Raw genomic sequence first — 20,831 nt, forward strand, 5'->3', positions numbered from 1 at the left:
ATTTAGGGAGAAGCATGAACGCTGTAAAACATGACAGCCCAATAAAGCAGCCCTATTTAAACTTATTTATTCTCCTTAACTTCAAATGTAGTGACAAGAGTGGATTTTGAACTCAAAAGTAAAAATAAAAGTAGTTGTCTTTACTATTTGTGAGTTGAAACAATAGTTATCTTCAGAGTTTACGCAATCTTTTAAATCTTTACGTTCATTTCTAAGTTTTACCAGCTGGAAATAATAATTCACCGAATAATTCACAATAAAAAGTCGTTCTAAGCAAACTTGTGCTGAGTCTCTTCTTCTGACATTTTCCAAAAGCAGATTAAATATAAATCTAGCCGAAGAATGCAGGTCAAAGTTGGACAATTTTTTGATGGTAAATGTCAGTGGAAACGCACAAAGAAGCCTAAATAGATGAATCGGGTTTGAAACACGTTACATTCGCAGTCAAAACTAATTTTAATAGCCTACTCAAGCCGTTTTTTTCTAATGCACTGCACAGCTGAAATTTAGTATTTCTGTTGAATTTATTTCAGATTTATAGTCAGTTATTTTCTACCTAAATTATACATTTTGTTAGACTGGCAAAAACGGATTATGAACTGTATTACAAATATGAAACCATAGGTATATATGTGAAGATATTCTGATGTCCAGTAGGGGGCTCACTGTCGACATGCACATAAATTCACATGGATTTTCCCTACGGACATTTTTAAAAGCAACGAAACGAATGTAGCCTATGCTAAATGTTTATTTGTTTTAAGAAAGTTTGCAGAACATTTTGAAAATAAATTAATATATTTTTAAAACCTCATTCTAGTTTTGTTTTGATTATGTCAGAATATGCAGTTTAAACCCGCAGAAAACAATGTCGCTGCATATTAACATTCGTGCGTTGGTCCAGCTTCTCATTGAACACCTAAATGCAATACTGGCACTAAAACGTTGGCTAACTTAAAACATACCCCCTATTTAATGAATTTCCAGCTACTTTTCTTGTGTGTTTTGTTCACCGTTGCAACTGTTTCACAGTTATGTTTGGAGAAACAGAAGTGTGAGTTTAATCGTCAATTCCTCGGTAGACAATATTCAAAACATGTCTCGCGGTCGGATCTCCTCCTCGGGCTGTTGCTGATATTCGGGGGCGCGCGTGGTCCAGGTTTGCATGTGACGTCAGGGCCCCGGTGACGTCAGAGCCCGTGTCTGTGTGTTGCTCTTCCCACAGGCTCTTCGGCCAGAAGTTATTAGTCAGCTCGGGACGAGGCAGTTTCCCATTCCATTTCCTCATCTGTACGCCTTCTGCCTTAACCCTCCTGTATGGTGGATATTCTACCCCATCCTTCTTTCTTGGGTGATATGGGGGATCATTCAAAAAGTAAGTGCTGGGTGTTTGTTTTAGCTAAATTTGTTCGTCATTGCACAAGAACTTTGAATATCGTTTATGCAAAATCAGTTTAACATTACACCGAGATAATAATAACTTTTTTTTCAGTAGGCTATCAAAAAAATTATATTATGTCGACTAGCCTATGTTATTATTTTTTTGTGCTAAGCATGACTTATCTGCAAACAGTTGCCATTGGTGCAGCCAAAAACACGAACCAATATAATGAAATAAAACAGGACAAATAACGACATTGTGTGGGCTATGGCATGTCAAACGAGGATGCATGAGCTATAATCTTGCATATTTGCACGACGGCGGTGTTTTGGGGGGTTAAACAGCCTATATAGGAGCGCAGTCGGAGGACACTAGCTAATCCTTGCTCTCCATGTCCAGAGAAGTCTGGAATCGCCATGTGTGTAGGCTGTGGAAGTCAGATCCATGATCAGTACATCCTGCGAGTGTCCCCGGACCTGGAGTGGCACGCAGCCTGTCTGAAGTGCGCAGAATGCAGTCAGTACCTGGATGAGACGTGCACTTGCTTCGTCCGGGACGGCAAGACTTATTGCAAGAGAGATTACGTACGGTACGAGTCACTCATATATTTGTGATTTCACAGCTTTGGAATTTCGTCGAGGCCCTCTTTTTCACAGATTCTTGACCCAAACCGATCTAGAGATATGGAGAAACTCTGCATGTTTTATCATAAGCTAAAGAAGAGTATTTTAAACAACATTTGTTGCAGAGATTATACAGTATAGGCTATAATACAAAATATAGTAAAGCATACAAAAAAAAAACTAAGATAGCCTATTTAGTGGAAACTTATTATTTGTCAGCAAAATTCCAATATTTCATGGCTTGTGTGATTAGGCTAATACAGATATGTTTGGTTTAGCCTTGCCATGCTTGATTTTTTAATACCGGTGTTTGTTCGGTATTGTTTTGAAGTTTGCTTTGTAAAGAAATATAAGCTATAAAGCATTGTGTTCATTGTGTCTTATACACACTTTATTATGTCAGTATGCTCTCGTAAATATATGAACCCTCAGTTATAATACTCTGTAGCATATTTGTAAAGAATAATGCATTAAAACAGTCAAACACAGTGTTTGGATGTGTTATACTGTTTACTCTGCGGCTATGCGTATGCTTGCAATTATTAATGAAAGGATAAATGCATTGTGCTATATTGTGTGTATTGTAACACTTATAATTAATTATATACACGCTTTAAGAAAAGAGTTACAATTGTGATTACGATCCGTATTTCTTGGCCTTGTCAAATCGAGCTGAGATGAGTTGGACGATTTTGAAAACGAACAGTAAAAATAAGCAAATGTTTCTTCTGGAATTTGCAGATTATTCGGGATCAAATGCGCCAAATGCAACACCGGTTTCTGCAGCAGCGACCTGGTGATGAGGGCCCGGGATAACGTGTATCACATGGAGTGTTTCAGGTGCTCGGTGTGCAGCAGACATTTGCTCCCGGGAGATGAGTTCTCTCTGCGGGACGAGGAGCTGCTCTGCCGGGCGGATCACGGGCTGCTCATGGAGCGCGCTTCAGCCGGGAGCCCCATCAGTCCCGGGAACATTCACGCCAACAGGCCCTTGCACATCCCAGGTAGTAGTAACAATAAAAATACCATTGAGAAAATTATTAGTATTCATAATAATAAAAGCAATGTTAATGTCCAAGTTACACATACTTGTCTATATTTATAATTCATTGGGGTGCTGTTGTAACAACAATAACAGTACACAAATCTAGTCACAAAAATAACATGCCTAATATAATATTAACAATAAGATTTTTGATATTGTAGTCGTTGTTGTTGTGAAATAATAGCTACTAACGGCCACTATGAGATCCCTGACTTTAGTTCTCTGTTACATCTAATCAGCTTGTGAAATTGTGTTAACAGACTTCCGAGTAGCTTGTGTTCGGTGCCAATGTGAAGATATTTGTTTTCGTGTAAAACCCCTCATGGCACGTGCTTGTAGCTGGCTGAGATTGTTTGATGATATTTATGATTGAAGTAACATGACGTGAAATTAATCTGAAACCGTTTATGCGTTTGGTTGGAAACAGCGTTTATTATTATTTTTAATAAAAAAGAAAGTGCAATATTGCGATATATAAATAAAGAGTTCTGGGCTACACTTTATTTTAAGGTGTCATTACAGTGTAATTGTATAGGTATATTTAAGTAATGTTGATAAGGTTAGGTTTAGGGTTTGGTTAGGGATTAGGGTTAGTTGCGTGTAATTATGCATAATTTAGGCTACTGTTATTACCATGAAAAGTACATGTAACATGTACACTGTATTGGCGACTTCTGTTATTTTCTTGTCTGTTAGATTGGTAGGATATGTCTATCAGATATCAGAGTAGAATTTTTTTTTTTTTTTTCTTAAATACATTATTGATTAGATAGGCGATAAATTGTACTTTTAATGTTTAATTTCGAACTAAAACTGCATTTTGATAATTTGACTAAAATAAATGGTTTAGCCTAAATGTTGGACTGTAATGCTTTGACATCTGCTAGTTGACTAAAAGCTTAAACAGCATTAAACTATTCAAATGTTCTGTTCGATTATGTGTCACTACTTAACCCTCTTATTGCTCAAGATGGTGCACTTATTGCATGTTATACTTTTATATCCTATGTCGATCCTTCAACATTTTGCACATACAGCAAAGTTGAGAGCATATTGAAGGCCCTAAGAGGTGTTTTGACTGACACGCACTTGGCTACAGACCGATGTGTGTATGCACAATTTAACCTTCAAGTAAGCGTGCTCTTCTGCAGTGTGTCTAAATAATGAAATGACCCCTCAAGCCGAAAAGTGATTTACATGTAGGCTATTTTATTCGCAGAACCTGTGCCAGTTCGTCAGCCACCTCACCGGAACCACGTTCATAAGCAGTCTGAGAAGACCACGCGTGTTCGGACAGTATTAAACGAAAAGCAGCTTCACACTCTGCGGACGTGTTATAACGCAAACCCGCGACCGGACGCGCTCATGAAGGAGCAGCTCGTGGAAATGACCGGTCTGAGTCCACGGGTCATACGAGTGTGGTTCCAAAACAAGCGCTGCAAAGACAAGAAGAGGTCCATACTTATGAAACAACTACAACAACAGCAACACAGCGACAAAACGGTAGGAATATCAGTTTTGTAAACTACTTAATTCTAATGAGTGCTGGCAATCAACGAATCTGCTTACTAAACTAATTTTGACTATGCTACCCTTCAAAAAAAGTTTCTTCAATGGTTCTTTGCAAATATTGCTTATAATCGAGTTGACTTTATGCTTCTTTGGAGATTAAAAATATCTTGATGTTACATAGGCTTGCGACATTTTTCGGGTTATCATATAGCCTAGTTTTCTCTGTATAATATTATATGATCAATAAGCTACGTTATGGCATGTTTTTACATTGCTTTAACTCGTAAAAAAGTTGAAAATTGCTTAACTTATTTTTGATAAGTTATACAAGAATCAACTATTTTTTAAGTCAGGTTAATGTCATTTAAGTTAAAATGACTTAAACATCCAAATTGATTGTAGGCCAACTTAAAAATTTAAGGCAGCAACTTTTTTGACTATCTATCTATCTATCTATCTATCTATCTATCTATCTATCTATCTATCTATCTATCTATCTAACTATCTATCTCATTTAATGTTTCACTGCATAATAAACATTCAAAATTCAATATATAATGGCTGTGATTTTTTTCAATGATTTTTGAACACATTTGAAATTCCCACCTAAAATGTTAAGCTTCTTTAAAATTGAAATATGATAGCTGTGTCGCTAAGGTTTCTCCACAACCTTTTGCAGAATCTTCAAGGTCTCACGGGAACGCCTCTGGTGGCAGGCAGCCCGATTAGACATGACACCACGGTCCAGGGAAATCCTGTAGAAGTTCAAACCTATCAGCCTCCGTGGAAAGCCTTAAGCGAATTTGCCTTACAGAGTGACCTGGACCAGCCTGCTTTCCAACAGCTGGTGAGGACTGCCATCCCCGAACACTTATTACTATAAGGCCTAATGGTGCGTTCACACCGGACGCGAATAGCGCGTCAGGCGCGAGTGATTTCAATGTTAAGTCAATGCAAAGACGCGTTACGCGCGTAAAACGCGTGTAACGCGTCTTTGCATTGACTTAACATTGAAATCACTCGCGCCTGACGCGCTATTCGCGTCCGGTGTGTATAGGGACTAACAACTAGGCTTGACAACAATGTGCTCCTCCAGTCCATTCCATCCCGACTATTTTTCTTTTATCAAAATTATCAATCATTATAATTTAAGCATTTTTCAAGAGAAAAAATGGCTACCAATTGTTAGGTCTAAAGCGCTGCCATTTGGCAATTATTTCAAATGATATTTTGCAGTAGCTTCTAGTTTCAAGCGAACACTTTATCGTAATTATTTTTTACTTAATAGGGGAAAAAATAATGTAGGCCTATATGTAGGCATATAGCCTTTTCGTTTTACAGAGTTTTTACATGTTTCAATGTGGCAAGATTGTCCGAACTCCGTAGCAACAACTGAGAACAGTCTATATCGGGTGGTACATCGACATAACATAGCCTACTGTCAATAGGCTATTTAGTACTATAAATTTGCATATCGCATGTCTACGAAAAAAACGATAAATTAAAAAAAAATTGTTTACGTGTTGTAAGGGTTGTAAAGACGTGTTGTCAAGACGCTCACGAAATCGCGCGAAATTTCAGACAGAAATTCCTTTGAAAAGTTGATCCCACGCTGTTAATTCGCACACTGGTTATTAGCGTAACCTATATTTATTTTGTCTGTTATGTAACACCATGCCAAAGTTGTGTAGGCTAATGTAAATGTCAATTGCAAATCGTATGTAAAACTCAGTCATAATCAAATTCGGGCCGCAGTTGTATATTATACCTATAGTCTCAGCATGTTGACAGCTATCGAACAGCCTACTGATTCCCAACTCTCCCCCTCACCCTCCTATAGGTGTCATTTTCCGAGTCGGGTTCGCTGGGTAACTCGTCTGGTAGTGATGTGACCTCTCTGTCATCGCAGTTACCCGACACCCCCAACAGCATGGTGCCCAGTCCCGTGGAGACGTGAGAGCCCACCGGAGACTCCTGCCCCAGCATGCCCTCACCCGCCCTGCATGAAAACCCATCACCTCACCGCCTCGAACGGAAAAAGGGATTAAACAAGATGGATTTAAACAGTTTGCCAAACGGAGGAGCCTTTCCAAGCGACTTTGGGGTTTCCAGACGTGTTACAAAACTGTTTTTAAAGCATTTGGACCGTATATCCAGGACGTCCAACGGAATATGAACACATTATTTTGGTTTTGATTATGGACCAGTTACGAAAACAACAGTCTTAACAGTGTTTATTCAAGACCATCAATGTGTAGCTTTATCAACAAGTGGTATTTTCCAAATAAGACAAAAATCAACTTTTTTTTTTGTCTTAGTGCGCATGATCTCTCCGAAGATGTATAGAACTGAGCTGTAAAATATTTTATCTTAACGAATGGATGACAGATTGTATAAACCTCTCGATTTAAAAAAGTAAGTTATTGTTATTTATTGTCAGGACAACCGTCCATACCAAAAAGTGAGAAATGACCTAAATAAACTACGTTAAATGCTGTTTATGTCTGAAGAAGCTTGCATGCAAAGACAACCATATCATGTTACCTTTACACATATCTTTTTATAACAAGATGAAAGACACTTCAGTCATAATACAACTGGATATGGGACGGGAAATAACTGTCCAAAGATCTAAGAACAGGAGCAACGTGAACACAATTAAATAGTGAATAACTGCAGTGTTGTGATATCTGAATTTATTATGACATTTTATTTAGCTTTTTCGTTATACCTACAGACGTGCATTATTGTATATATACATATAGCCTACCTTTCTATTTTTTGTGCATAGTTTTTGGGAAATTGTAACAGAGATAAAGACGGAATATTGTAGGCTACTGATTATAAAGAATCGCATTATGCAGAAAATGTTCTTTGTTTTGGGGATAAGATTATTATGCTGCTCTTGGTTCTTTATGAAACCTATAAATATAGTGAGCACAAAATATGGGTTTTGGTATCGTTAAAAAGTAATCGTTTTTCTTGAGTGAAGTCTCGTTAACACTATTTTACAGTGTTCTTGTTACACATGTTACATGTAGTTACAGTAAAAACTATAAATTATGCATAATTACATGCAACTAACCCTAAACCATATTCCTAACCCGGACACCTTAAAATAAATGGTTACACTTTATTTTAAGGTGTCACTGCAGTGTAATTATAGGCTATAGTACTGAGTAATATTAATTAACTACATGTAGCCTACTTACTAAAGGATTAGGGTAGGGTTAGGATTTGGTTGAGGGATAGTTGCATGTAATTATGCATAATTTACTGTTATTGTAAGTACATGTAACATATGTAACAAGGACACTGTAAAATTAAGTGTAACCAAAGTCTCTTATCTGCTGGTCAATCACGTATAAAGATGCATTGATATATTGAGGCCATAACATGATCACAGATCCCTGATCTGTCACATTCAGCCCTTAACGGAGGCTTCGAATGAATATACATCTATCTATCCATCTATTTAAATATCGTACCGACCGGATACTGAATGAGTAATTGAAGCCCTCCCGTAGTAGTGATCAATCTCGTGTTGCTCGTAAAGCTGTGAGTCTAGACGGAGGACAGGGATCGGCGGCCGCTTATCTGCGCTCGGCATCACCTGCAAATGATCCACTGAATGGAAGCACAACAAACCCGAAGCAACTCTCTCTTAACGGGACTCCCTTTCGGCAAACGCACCCTTGCATGTCCAGGGTTTCTTTTCATTCCGAGTCAGGAGATTTAGCCGCTGGACACCAGAAGATCAGACCAAAATCACTGCGGGCCATTGTGGCAAGATAATCCTGTTTGTCAGATAACTAAACTCTCTGGAGGATAAGCAGTTGTAAGGCAGCGCTGTCATTTCTGTTGCTATAGCCTACGTTTATTTTTCTTCATTTTCTCCAATTAATTCAGGCATTTAAACATTATTTTGTTTAGTTTTTTGTTATATATATATATATATATATATATATATATATATATATATATATAGGCCTATATATATATATATATATATATATATATATATATATATATATATATATATATATATATATATATATATATATATATATATATATATATAAATTATAATAAATGTTAAACTTTTAACAGCCTGGGAAATCCCAAAAAGGAGTTTTGTGGCTTTTAGTCCATGAGCTTTGAGACAACAGTGTTCTGCTAAACAATGTTGACAAGCTTACTTTTGCTGGATATATGAATTTAGTATCTTTCTAAAAATAGAACAAAAACATTGATGACTCATCCTGCACTCCTGATTTCTGTCCAATCAAATGCTGTGTAGAATGACAAACGCCCCTCCCCCAATGCCGGCAAATGACTAAAGCATCAAATAATTCAGATATGCCTAGGCCTATAGATACTTCCCTATATATTATGCAAAAAGTGCATGCACAGTGACATCTAATGTCTGCTCTTTTTAACTGTAAGTGTTGTAGATAATTAAATGGAGGTTGAATGTGTGGCTATAGCACCTGCAGTGCTAAGTATTTCACTTGACATTGCTAACATGGCGGATGTAGGCTGTGTCAGCTTAAATAGGCCTATATCCATTATGGTTCACACACTGCACAAGAGCGTTCTTTAATAGTGGTGGAGAAATACTTTTTCGTCGAATTTAAACAAGTATGGAAATTCCAAAGCTGCTAGCCTATATATGTTATTATGGCATGCCAAAACAAGGCCTTCCACATGTCCCCCTCAAGCTTCCTGTTTAACTAGGAAATACGTAAACACAAAAAAACCTGCCATAGTCAGCCGATTTTATAGGGTCTTTATGAAATAAACTATGTCTGAAAATCCTGCATTGAGTTGTTAGAAGTTCTCTATTCAAAATCTAACAGCAAAATCTCACAGCGATTAGATACGAAAATATAGGCTAATATTTACATATCTGAATTGGTGTATTTTTTTCATGCATACATCTTTTACATCTACTAAAGCGCATTCTGTGTGAAAGTGTCGATTCTGTTTGCAAAGACGACAGACAATAATTCAATTAAACAACTAAAGCCTAAACCTAAGCTTATACCCACCAAAATCGTATTCATTCACTATTCATTTGCTAGCTTGTAAAAACTGCTTTGCTTCAGAAAATGCATAACTGCATTTATTATATGAAATGCAAATGCCACGTTGGCTAATTTCTGTTGTACACGAATTCTAAAAATAGCCTATAGCCTACTTAAAAAAAAATAGGGGTATCTTTAATGATTTTTAATTGCTAAACTGTGTGCAGATCTGATCGGGATTACACCCCATTAAATCGAATGAAATTAAGAAAGGTTAATTGGATTAAAATAAAACAGCTCTTCTTCTGAATGACGACGGGTTGGCGACATGCAGGGCTTATGATGGTTGCTTTTGGGAGAAATAACGATTCACATGTCATGGGCAGAGGTCAAAAGCCGCATCTTGCTTCAAATTCCGCCACTAATTTAATAATTTAGGGCTAATTAAATAAACGCACACTAAAGCCAAGTTCATATGTGTACAGAACAAATCTTTAAAGTCTTTACTAATTACAACCCTCCCCTGTCTGTCATTTTAATGTGAATGTCAAAGTATTTAGCTAACCTTTAGTTTATAAATCGAAACCTAAAACACATCTGACTTCTAAACCAAACAACTAATAGCCTACATGTCCCTTTATGGAAACGTCTTGTCATTTCATACATTCAAGCTTCATTTATTCCTTACAATTAATTTAAAACTGTCACAATAGTACAGCTCAAACCTTTAAATAGCCTACAACGAAATAATCTATATCTAAATGTTGATGCTGAGAACAGGCAAAAGATGTCAAACGCATTCGGAGTTTTTTTTTTTTTACCTGTTGTAATTTCACTGCAATAACATTCAATAGCCTAAAAATAATAATTTCGTATATTATGTTTAATAAAAACAACTAAATTGGCAAGGCATACGAAAGTCAAAGTATATAGAGGGAATAATTACGGTAGGCTATTTGATTAAAATGTAACAATATTAATTTTAACGCAGGCTACACAAAATGCAGCAAAATGACTCGATATTTTTCTTGGACACAAATCTTATTTTCATTTATTTATCTTTTTTTTATTATAATTTAAAAAATGAAACAAAAAACAAGCGCAATTTAAATCATGAATTTAAATCATGAATCATGAACGCGTTTTATCATGAATAAAAACCCGTCATATTATAAAATAATAGTCTGAAATTTGCTATTGCATCACCTTTTTATTTTAAACATATTCCCACACTGAGATAAATAAATAAATACATTGTTAATTGTTATAGCATTGATATTGTATATGTAAAACTTTAGAATGCCATCATAAAAACGCTTCTTTCTTCTTCACAGCCGCGTTTCTTAATTAAATTGAGAAAATAAGAGAAACATTTCAGTGAATGCAAGAGACATTCAGACAACAGATTTAGCAATCGAATTCATGATTCATTAACTGACAGGACGGAAAGGGCCACAGTGTTCCTCTGTTCCTCTGCCAAAATCACAAGAACGTCGAGATCTCGGATGGTTTCGGAATGGCAAATATCGGAATGGTCTATAAAAACAGCTCCCAATCAAGTTGTCACATATACACCCACTTCCATTTCAAAGCCCATCATCTAGATCTCACATAAAATGCATTTATTTTACTGGATTGCATCTAAAGGCAGTGTTTTAAAAAAGTCTCAGACAATCCAAGTGCACTTTAAGTGATATTTCCCAACATTTGAACATCCAGATTTAGTTTAGAACTGAAGTTCTTCTGAAACTGGAAGTGAGTCTGACCCAGAGGCTCCAGTGCATGTTGACACAGTCATGTATGGAGTGACTCACTCAGAGCTGCAGTGAGTCACACAGGTACAGAAAAGACATAGTCAGAGTGTGTGTGAGAGAAGGATGGGACGGAAGAAAGCGGGAGTGTTTGTGGTGCACCCCGAGGCCAAAGAGGACCCTGGTTACGTGGCCACAACCCTTTTACAATGCCATTTAAACCCACATTTCAGGTTCCAGCTCCACTGCATTTCACTGTAAAAAAAAAGTTGCCGCCTTAAATTAAGTACAATCAACTTGGATGTTTGAGTCATTTTAACTTAAATTTCATTGAACGGACTTAATAAATACATAAGCTCTCAATTAAATTTTTTTTTTTTTTTGAGAAATGTACTTATAACACTTCTACATAACATCACAATTATGCATGGGAGTATAAAATAGTGTGATTGTGAATATATTTAATGTACAATATTTTAGAATCTAAAAAGTCTGAGATCACATTGAGGGTCTGAGATTCAAAACGTAATTTAAACCTGGAAATAAACAAAGTTGTAGGACTTTAAAAATGTTAAGCAAAGAAACGTGATCAGGTCAATTGATAAAAATATTTCAGATGTATTGTTTCTAGCTCTCTAATCACGTGAACAAACCTGAAGTCCTCTGTATAGATGGTCTTGCTTCCATTGAAGCTCATGATGCTCTTTAGATCGTCTCAAATCATGCAGGAGAACACGATCATTAAGTTTGGCTAACTTCATGATATTAAAGCAAAAGGGAGTCAAACCAAATACTAAGACATTCTAAACATTTTACGTTACATCTTATATTGATAAATGAAAACATTTGTATTGAAAAAACTATTTTCATCTCTGACTTTTGGATTCTGCCGGTCCAAAAACATTCTGGTAAACAATTTCATCCTCTGTTACAAATGAAAGAATAACTTCGATTGAGCAGTATTAAATATTTTATTAAACTCATCCGTTTCTTAAATTAAACTGGTTCAATACACTGAGAAAATGACAGAAAACAGGTTAACAAGAAAAAAAAAGGTGCTGAAATCGTGTATAAATTACAGTATAAAAAAGCGAACAAGCAAAGAAACACAACAACAAAACATTAAAAAAATCATAACATGTCAGCTACAGGAAGAAATCTTCCTCTTTACGCATTGAAAAATATGAAACATAAAAACCGACGGATGAGGTAACTCGTCATTCTCCCTAAATTAAACGAGGGCTTCAGTTTGTTCTACTTCATTCCCCAGTATCTTTTTATTTACAAAACAACAGAATATCAGTCAAACTAGGCTATCTTTTGTGAAAAACATCACTGAATGTCCAAAAATGTATTTAAGGTAAAATCCTGTAAATGAAACTATTTGTAAACATTCTATAGCTCATAAACACGTGTGTGACGAGTCAGTTTTTTCAGTGCGCTAATATACAGTTACTGGAAAACCACTGGGAATGACTCACTACTGATTGACGGCTTCGATGGAGGTCTGATGACTGTCTTCATCTGTGCCCTAGAACCCCTCCAGGACAGTTTTGCATTGTGGAATATACATTAGGTTTCAATGTCAATGTGTGTAATGTGCTTCTGTAAGTGGCTCACTCCTCCTGCTTCTTGAGGAAGAACTGAAGTGCGGAGTCCCACTGGTCTCTGGGGAAGCGGTTGGAGAGCTCGCAGTAGTTCAGAGGAGCCCAGCCCTTCTCTGATGGGGAAAGATCAGAGGTTTAACACTCACACAGGAAGTAAAGCATTGAATCAATGCCAGACAGAAGGAGCCTTTAAAGCCATTTATTTTTAACTAATGCACTTCAGAACAGAATATGGGGATTTCTGGATCCATTTCACAATTGTAAACATTTAGACAATTAATCTAATTTGAAATGTATATTATGTGTAGCGTAATTTAAATATATGTCTAAAGCTGGATATCGTCAGTCGTGTATGGAAAGATGTATTGAGATTTCATATGGATGACTTGTTTTTCCTCAAATTTGGCGAATATAGTCCTCACCTGGCTGTGAAGCTTTGCTGTCCGATTGGTTCTCATTGATGGCACAGTCCTGGATCACACAAAATTAACAGATTTTATTATTTATTCCATTTGGTGTCTTATCCAAATGGAATATTTGGTGTCTTATCCTCTTATCCCAATATCTGTCTTGGGATAAGAGAATGTTTTGCTCCACGAGCGTTCGTGGAGCAAAACATTCTCTTATCCCAAGACAGATATTCACTATGGAATAAATTAAAAAAAAGAGGTAATTGCGACTTTTTATCTGACAATTACTTTTTTCTCACAATTGCGTGATATAAACTCGTAATTGTGAGAGAGAAAAAAGAATTGCGAGATAAACTCGTAATTCATATAAAAGTCAGAATCACAGGAAAAACGTCAGAATTGAGAGATATAAACTCTTAATTGTGATAAAAACGTCAGAATTGAGAGATATAAACTCGCAATTGCGAGAAAGTCAGAATTGCAAGAAAAAAGTTAGAGTTGTAAGATATAACCTCGCAATTGTGAGAAAAAAGTCAGAATTGCGAGATATAAATCAATTGCGAGAAAAAAGTCAGAATTGCGAGATATAAACTCGTAATTGTGACAAAAAAAGTCAGTGTTGCGAGATAAACTCATAATTGCTATAAAAGTCAGAATTGCAAGAAAAACGTCAGAATTGAGAGATATAAACTCGTAATTGTGGGAAAAACGTCAGAATTGAGAGATATAAAGTCGTAATTGTGGGAAAAACGTCAGAATTGAGAGATATAAACTCGTAATTGTGAGAAAAAAAAAGTCAGAATTGAGAGATATAAACTCGCAATTGAGAGAAAGTCAGAATTGTGAGTTTAGTTCTTACAATTCTGGGAATAAAAAAGTATTCCATGGCGGAAACAAGCTTCCATAATTCGCATACAACTAAAAGTAAACAATTTGTATAATGATTCCCCTGAAAAGTGAAACACTGTGCATTGGCTGAACCAATAGGGTGATTCAGGGGCAGGTCAATGGTGTTTCGATCATCAGTGTTCGGGATAAGTGTTCAGAGAAGTCCGTTTGATTTTGATTTTTTTTTTTGCCATTCAGTTTGGCTATGCAAATTATTACAAACTTCAGAGAAAATTATTTAAGGACCAAATTTCCTTTTTATTAACTTTTGGATAAAGTGGATAAAGCTTTTGTCAATCTCAGCAACTGATGTCAAGTTGCAGGACATCGTCAGTCTTTCCATTGTTTGAATAAGATGACGATTCCCTGTCTTTGTTGGAGTAAGAGCTAATCTCTCTGTAAGTAATGGCAGCGGCGGTGTAGTGTGGAGAGCGCTGTCAGGAGGAAGATGAAGGGAGAGAGTGTTTACTGGAGGCTCAAGTAGTGGCAGGTAAATCCACTCAAACAGACAGAGGAAACCATCCATCTGAGCGAAGGAAGCTGCTTCTTTTAGGGGGGTGTTGGGGCACTAGAAACTAAAAGGTCATGGGTTCGATTCCCAGGGAATACACCAATAACTTAAATGCACTGTAAGTCGCTTTGTATATAAGCCAAATGAATACGTTTACAATGTAATTGTATCTCACAATTCTGACCTTGTTTCTAGCAACTGACTGAAAAAAAGAAAGAATTGCGTGACAAAGTCGCAATTGCAAGTTATAAAGTCAGAACTGCGAGATACATTTTTTTTTAAATCAGTGGTGGAAAAAAGCTTCCATAATTCATGTACAACTAAAAGTAAACCATTTGTATAAGGATTCCCCAGAAAAGTGAAGCACTGTGCATTGGCTGAACCAACAGGGTTATTTTGGGGGCAGGACTGTGTTGTTTTGACCAATGGAAGATGGGATAAGTGTTCAGAGAAGTTTCGATTTATAACTGTTCTAAAATATGCTAGGATATGAGAAAGTTATTTTAAAATAATTTTTACATTTTGTAATGAATACATTTAATTTTATTGATGAGTCTACTAGGAACATATTTGCAAAGGTTTCTTGAGTAAAACTTAAGTGGAGTTGTGTTCATCCAAGTTGCAAATATATGTGAAAAACCTAAATACCGCAAAAAAGTTTGCGAATAAACTGCCGCTTTAATCCCATGTGGTCCGAGATTCATTCAGTCAATGTGTTATCAATCACTGAGATGTTTTGCAGTTGCAAACGGCTGTCCGTGTGAACACACTCCTCTATAGCAGGAATAGAGTTTGAGGACATGTTCGTGAAACAAAGTGTGAATTGCATGAGTGATGGTGTGTATGAAGGTGCGATTTACCTGTATGAAGGTGGCCAGCAGCACACAGCTCATTTCCTGTTGCAGGATGACCTTGTTCTGCAGGTTATTGTAGCAGGCGCAGATGAGCGAGGGGAAGAGCACTTTGATGAGTCGCGGGTGGCTGAAATACTGGAACGGCAGCTGACACAGTTTCTGCAACACGCTGGGCTGGCGGCCAGACTGCACATTCACCTGGAACACACACAGTGACAGTGCGTGCGCACACACGCAACCAGTGAGGCCAAAGCCACAGCCAGCTGTAAATCAACCCGCCCCTCTCTGCCCGTCCCACACGTAAATCTGCCACTAAAACAACACACAAACAGCCATTAAGAGGAGAAATAGAGGGCAGTGCCTCCCAGCGCACAATTACACTCCATAAAACACAGACAGGGATGCCTCATCCACTTCTGCTGAGCGTGTACGCTGAACACACACAGGTTCAGATTTGCCCCATGGGAGGACACACTTGAGCTCCGTTCCAAAACCTAGTGAGCTCCCTCGCTCGCTATCCACTTCCTACCTAGGCAGCATCGAAATGGGCATATAACCTCATAAGTGACCAATTTGGAACATTTTATATAGGTAGTAACTCACGGTACACAAATTGCGCACAGGAGACTTCAATCTGCTTGTTAAGTCTGATGTCAACCGTCACCAGTCCAAGACGTCACACCTGCAGACCGCTGGCTGAACGTCTGATGCATATGGCACAAGTAACTGGAAACTGGAAAAATTTTCTAAGTCGCCATCTGATTGGTTGAATTCTATAGGATGACCGGGAGACGTGTGTCGCGTTGCCAAACCCCCTCATGGAAGAAGATTGACGTCGTGTTTACAACTGTGACAATGAGCGCTTATCAGGATCAGCTGAACGCTGGATTTTCAAAAGTATGTGAAGTATGCAAAGGTCACGGCATAGACTCTTTAAAATGCGTCCAATAGTTTTACACAACTGTGATTGGATGCTTTGCATGTCAGTAAGACGGCCTCTGGGCGGCCCTTGGCCAATGAAAGCTGCTATGGAGTCCAGATCTTCTACCGTCAGTCTGAAAATCTGGCTATGTGAGACTATCAGATGCCAAAACCAAACAACAAACAACACCAAAACACACTACTGAAAAATCATGATCCTAATATGTATCTCCATACCGAAATCTCAGATGGCCAAACCATGATATATCTTTTAAGAATTGTTAAAATATTTGTGTCCACAATGTGTTATGAATAAATAGTGCAAGTAGAGACCTTGATCCAGAATTGTTTTTCTTACATCACGATAGAGTTTGGCGATAGCATGTTGCTATGCTAACAGCTCCATATTTTGACAAGTAAAAAAAAAGCACAGAAATATTGGCTTAAACAGTCCATTTAAAAAAAGTATTTTTTTTTCTCAACAAAAGTCAATTTTGAATGAAACCTTTTTTAAACATTCTTCCCCATCTCTGCCGTTTTGGATACATTTTTTCACTGATTGTTTTATCCACAAAGGACACATGCGACGCTGCCTTAGAATCCAGCCAACAGAAGGTTTTTCGAGGTACACCTTTGCGTTGGAAGCACAAAATGATGGCCTTCATATGTACCTACAAACTTATTCGACGAAACGACAGGAAACAAATGTTGGTTGTTCACTGAGGTTCATGTCACTGCAACCTCTCGTCACAACCTTTGAGAACCATCTATTCTATATTAAGGTCTATAACATGCTGAAATGCATGTTTATGGTTCAGGTTTTGGAGTTGAACCTTGTGCAAAACGTGCAAACAAGCCCAGTTCCACTTTAATAAATGAAGTAATACCAGTAATGGTGTTCGTACCGGGTGTATAGCCCTCATTTATCACTGCCTTCAATCACACCGTCAAAATCGGCCCACCCCTTAGAATTAAAACCAAATCACAGCAGGCCTGGACTGATTAAATGCAGTGCCTGGGATGGGAAAAAAGAGGCACAGCCCCTAAATGCTACAAGCTTCCGACCGGGTTGGGGAGCCTGGGAAGGCCCTCAGCTCCCGGGAAGGGAACCAGAGAGTTGGGAGGTCAGCACAGTAAATCCTGACTAGAGGGATTTGGGGGAGAAAGATGAAGAGAGGGAGGGGGCGTTAAACAGTCCCTATTACAGGTACACACATCAGTCCGTTGCTGCTCGGCCCTAAATGCAAACCATAAGGGAGGGGGGTGACATTCCCTGGGAAAAGGGTGACATAAATTACCAGGATTTACAAGATTTTAAAAATACTCTTTACAATACTCTTTCCATCGCATTCTCCCCTTTAATAATACCCCTCAAGGGTTTAAGTGCATGACAAACAAAGCGATAACTCACTACTTTTATCATTTAAAAGGTGAAGCGCCTTAAAATGCAGTTCTACAGCAGTGTTCAAAGGCTTTAGGTCCATGTCACTCTGTATCAGGAACTGTTTAAAGATGCATGACCGAAACAACTAAAACAAACCACAGTGGAGCCCTTTAAATGGTACTCCGAGCTGGAGTGAAGACTAGTCCCGCATTGTCCGGCCTCAGATGACCAACAGCCCGATTCAGAAGCTTTTTGCAGGGTTGAAATGAATGCTCTTGCTCTGCTACTATGGAACAAATGGTGCAAAACATCTGGTTGTTTTCAGCGTAGGAGCTGCGTAGTGTCAGAACGGTGGGTGAGATGAAGGAGGGTCTTTTTTTCGGCCAAACGCAGAGAGTACAGAATCAATCCCTCCCATCAGTTCTGGACAAGACTAGGGAGTGGTAGAGATACTGCTGTATTTCTAATCATTCATGAGACAAAGCTGCAGACACATCAGGTACCCGTTTACCTCATGGACCCTTGGCTCCTTCAATGGATATTCAGATCTTTGGACCGATAAGATTACTTGTCATACAACAAGTAGATAACATGCAAGCTAAATGCAAATGAATGTGAAGAACTTCTCATAGGATGTTCTATCAGTGGAAGTTATTATACACATCATACTTGAGTTGTCAATATGTTGATTTGCCGCCTTAAAATCAGTATTTATACATTTAAACGGTTATCTGCGTCTTGTTGTAAATGTAAACACACTCAATGGGCTTCATTCATAGAACAAATCTGTGTTTAAACCATTCTTTCCCAACGTGAGAGAGTACAAGTGCGTGTCCATCTGTGGGGGTGGTGGTTCTGTGGACATTCCGCCCACAAATCACGCAGCCATCTCATAATCCGTCAGTGTGCGGTGCTTCATCTTCACACAACTAAACAATGAGTCCCCCTCAAGTGTCCACTGAGGGGAGACGTACAGCACCGAGAGAGCAGAGGTTACCTACCGCCCCAACCCAGGCAATGAACTCACCCGCCTCTCCCTGGCCGAGAGAAACGACCCTGCCCCTAACCGGCCCCAAACTTGGATTAAGACCTCGGCCAAGTCCTCCTGTACCAGCGTCTGCAGAGGTATCCATTCAGCAATTGACACCATAAAAGCAACGGCAGGCGTTTGAACTTGCGATTCCGGAGCGATCCCTCCCCCGCTTTAACACAGATGGCCATAAAGAAAGGAAGAGACAAGGCCTAGTGTCTAGTGTTGGTCTTAAGTAGAGAGCACTGGAGTTTTCATAAAGGGCCATGCTTTTATGGGCGGCCCATTACATAACTCCCGGCCTGTCAACTGAAAACAAAGGGAGCATAAAGTTAACGCAGTGAAACGCAAACATGCACACTACGAGCGGCTCAAGGTGAAGAGGAAGGAGACCTGTGGGCCAGGGGTTTGTTCTTTGATGAAGACTTGATAAGACGGCGGAGGAGTCCGAATGCCGACAGTAAAATAGATGGCTGTTAGGTTGTGTGGAGCCATGCCGATAAAAAAAATAGACGATAGATATTGTGAAATGTGTATTAAGACTATATTCAGGAAACAAAATGATTTCTGGGTTACGATAATAAGTAGTTATTTTAATAAAATAAATAAATTGTGAAAGTTGGCCATTGAGAATCATTACAAACATGACCGTCATGAAATTATTTACATGAGGAGGGATGCCACGTTTACATAAAAATAATAACTGAATCTAATCGGAACTGAAACCCAACTCCAAAGGGCAGAATATATTTTCATAATTTTTCAAAACACACAAATATGATGTCCCCTTTAAGGGGACATTGCAGCCATATGTTTTCCTGTATAAATACAGTGAACATTTTAAATAAATGTGTGTAAAATAATAACTGGAAAATATTAACTTCCTATTGAGCTGACCCAAGAGAAACAAAATATGTCTACATAAATATAAAATAATACAATAATTCTAATAAATTAGAATAAAACAAAGCAGAAACTGTCAAAGTATATTATTAATTACATTTTGAATTAAATGTACTCCCACTCCCTCTATTATTTTATATTGTTTCATAATTGCCTATATTTGGACTAGAGACATAGACATAGAGAGAGAGAGAGAGAGAGAGAGAGAGAGAGAGAGAGAGAGAGAGAGAGAGAGAGAGAGAGAGCACATTTCAATATCGATATGTATCAAAAAAATTATATTTTTGACCACTACATTGCACTTAGTTTACTATTTCTGATACTTTAAAAAAAAAACTACAATTGGAAAATGTAGATATTATAAATGAAATTTAACCCACCAAAGTGGCCAGTAGGAGTGACTGCGTTACACGCCACTGCAAAAATCCACTCGCATTTAGCGGGTGTTAATGTCAAGCCCTAGTGCATGAGAAAGCTGTATGGACATTGAAATAAATCTGTGTTGCTTTCGTGTGCAGCGTAAAACTGGCCTAAGTGTTGTTTTTCAATATAAATGGGAGGAGATGACGCAAGTGTCCCATGCTGCCAAGACACCTCAGCAATTTTTCGTTGGACCAGGGATGTCCGCTCTCTCAAAACTACAAATCTATGGCTCTGCCTTAAAGACGAACCAAACCGAGAGGATGAGAGAGTGTTCACGCCGCTGATAAGACAGGAGGTCTGTCTACATACGAGGATGCAAAGAGAGCACTCAGAAGAGGAAGTTATGGCTGAAAGTCCTTATCTGAACAACGCCTACCGCCCCCTCTTAACCATCCATCCAGACAACCTGACGGCGACTGGTACACGGGCGTAAACAGAAAATTAAAAGACAAAAAAAAAAATCTGTTGGTTTTCATCTCTCAAAGCAGAAAGAATGTTTCTTTGTCATGAAAACGGCTCCGCTCGGCAGTGAATTGGCAAAGGATCACTGACTCACTACTG

The 20,831-nt window shown here is 38.1% G+C and overlaps 2 protein-coding genes across 6 annotated transcripts in view; one reads left to right on the top strand and one right to left on the bottom strand.

The window, feature by feature from the left end:
- The first annotated feature begins 1,212 nt into the window (after window positions 1–1,212).
- On the top strand, window positions 1,213–7,197 carry isl2a (ISL LIM homeobox 2a). 2 transcript variants are annotated; one of them, XM_079604113.1, is made up of 6 exons: window positions 1,213–1,375; window positions 1,781–1,970; window positions 2,746–3,011; window positions 4,269–4,552; window positions 5,241–5,408; window positions 6,402–7,197. In XM_079604113.1, exons 1-6 carry the CDS (start codon window positions 1,318–1,320, stop codon window positions 6,516–6,518), a joined length of 1,083 nt encoding a protein of 360 aa, XP_079460239.1. In that variant the 5' UTR covers window positions 1,213–1,317; the 3' UTR covers window positions 6,519–7,197. The 2 variants fall into 2 exon arrangements, with proteins under 2 accessions (XP_079460239.1, XP_079460240.1); XM_079604114.1 differs by having other exon boundaries at window positions 1,236–1,375; window positions 2,746–3,008.
- A 5,095-nt stretch (window positions 7,198–12,292) lies between these two features.
- scaper (S-phase cyclin A-associated protein in the ER) overlaps window positions 12,293–20,831 on the bottom strand; it is a 106,367-nt gene continuing 97,828 nt past the window's right edge. For all 4 annotated transcript variants that reach the window (XM_079603332.1, XM_079603330.1, XM_079603333.1 and 1 more), the window contains 3 exons: window positions 15,616–15,807; window positions 13,369–13,417; window positions 12,293–13,059 (listed from right to left, as the gene is read on the bottom strand). In XM_079603332.1, the coding sequence (XP_079459458.1) occupies window positions 12,956–13,059; window positions 13,369–13,417; window positions 15,616–15,807 (345 nt within the window). In that variant the 3' untranslated portion in view covers window positions 12,293–12,955. The remainder of the gene's footprint in view (window positions 13,060–13,368; window positions 13,418–15,615; window positions 15,808–20,831) is intronic.

The sequence above is a fragment of the Phoxinus phoxinus genome (genome assembly GCF_949152265.1).
Source record: "Phoxinus phoxinus genome assembly, chromosome: 25".
Classification (NCBI taxonomy): domain Eukaryota; kingdom Metazoa; phylum Chordata; class Actinopteri; order Cypriniformes; family Leuciscidae; genus Phoxinus; species Phoxinus phoxinus.

Coding starts and splice junctions, on each gene's coding strand:
- isl2a (XM_079604113.1), top strand. CDS start 1,318: ATGGTGGATATTCTACCCCATCCTTCTTTCTTGGGTGATATGGGGGAT. Junction 1,376..1,780: donor TATGGGGGATCATTCAAAAA/GTAAGTGCTGGG, acceptor CTCCATGTCCAG/AGAAGTCTGGAATCGCCATG. Junction 3,012..4,268: donor GCCCTTGCACATCCCAGGTA/GTAGTAACAATA, acceptor TTTTATTCGCAG/AACCTGTGCCAGTTCGTCAG.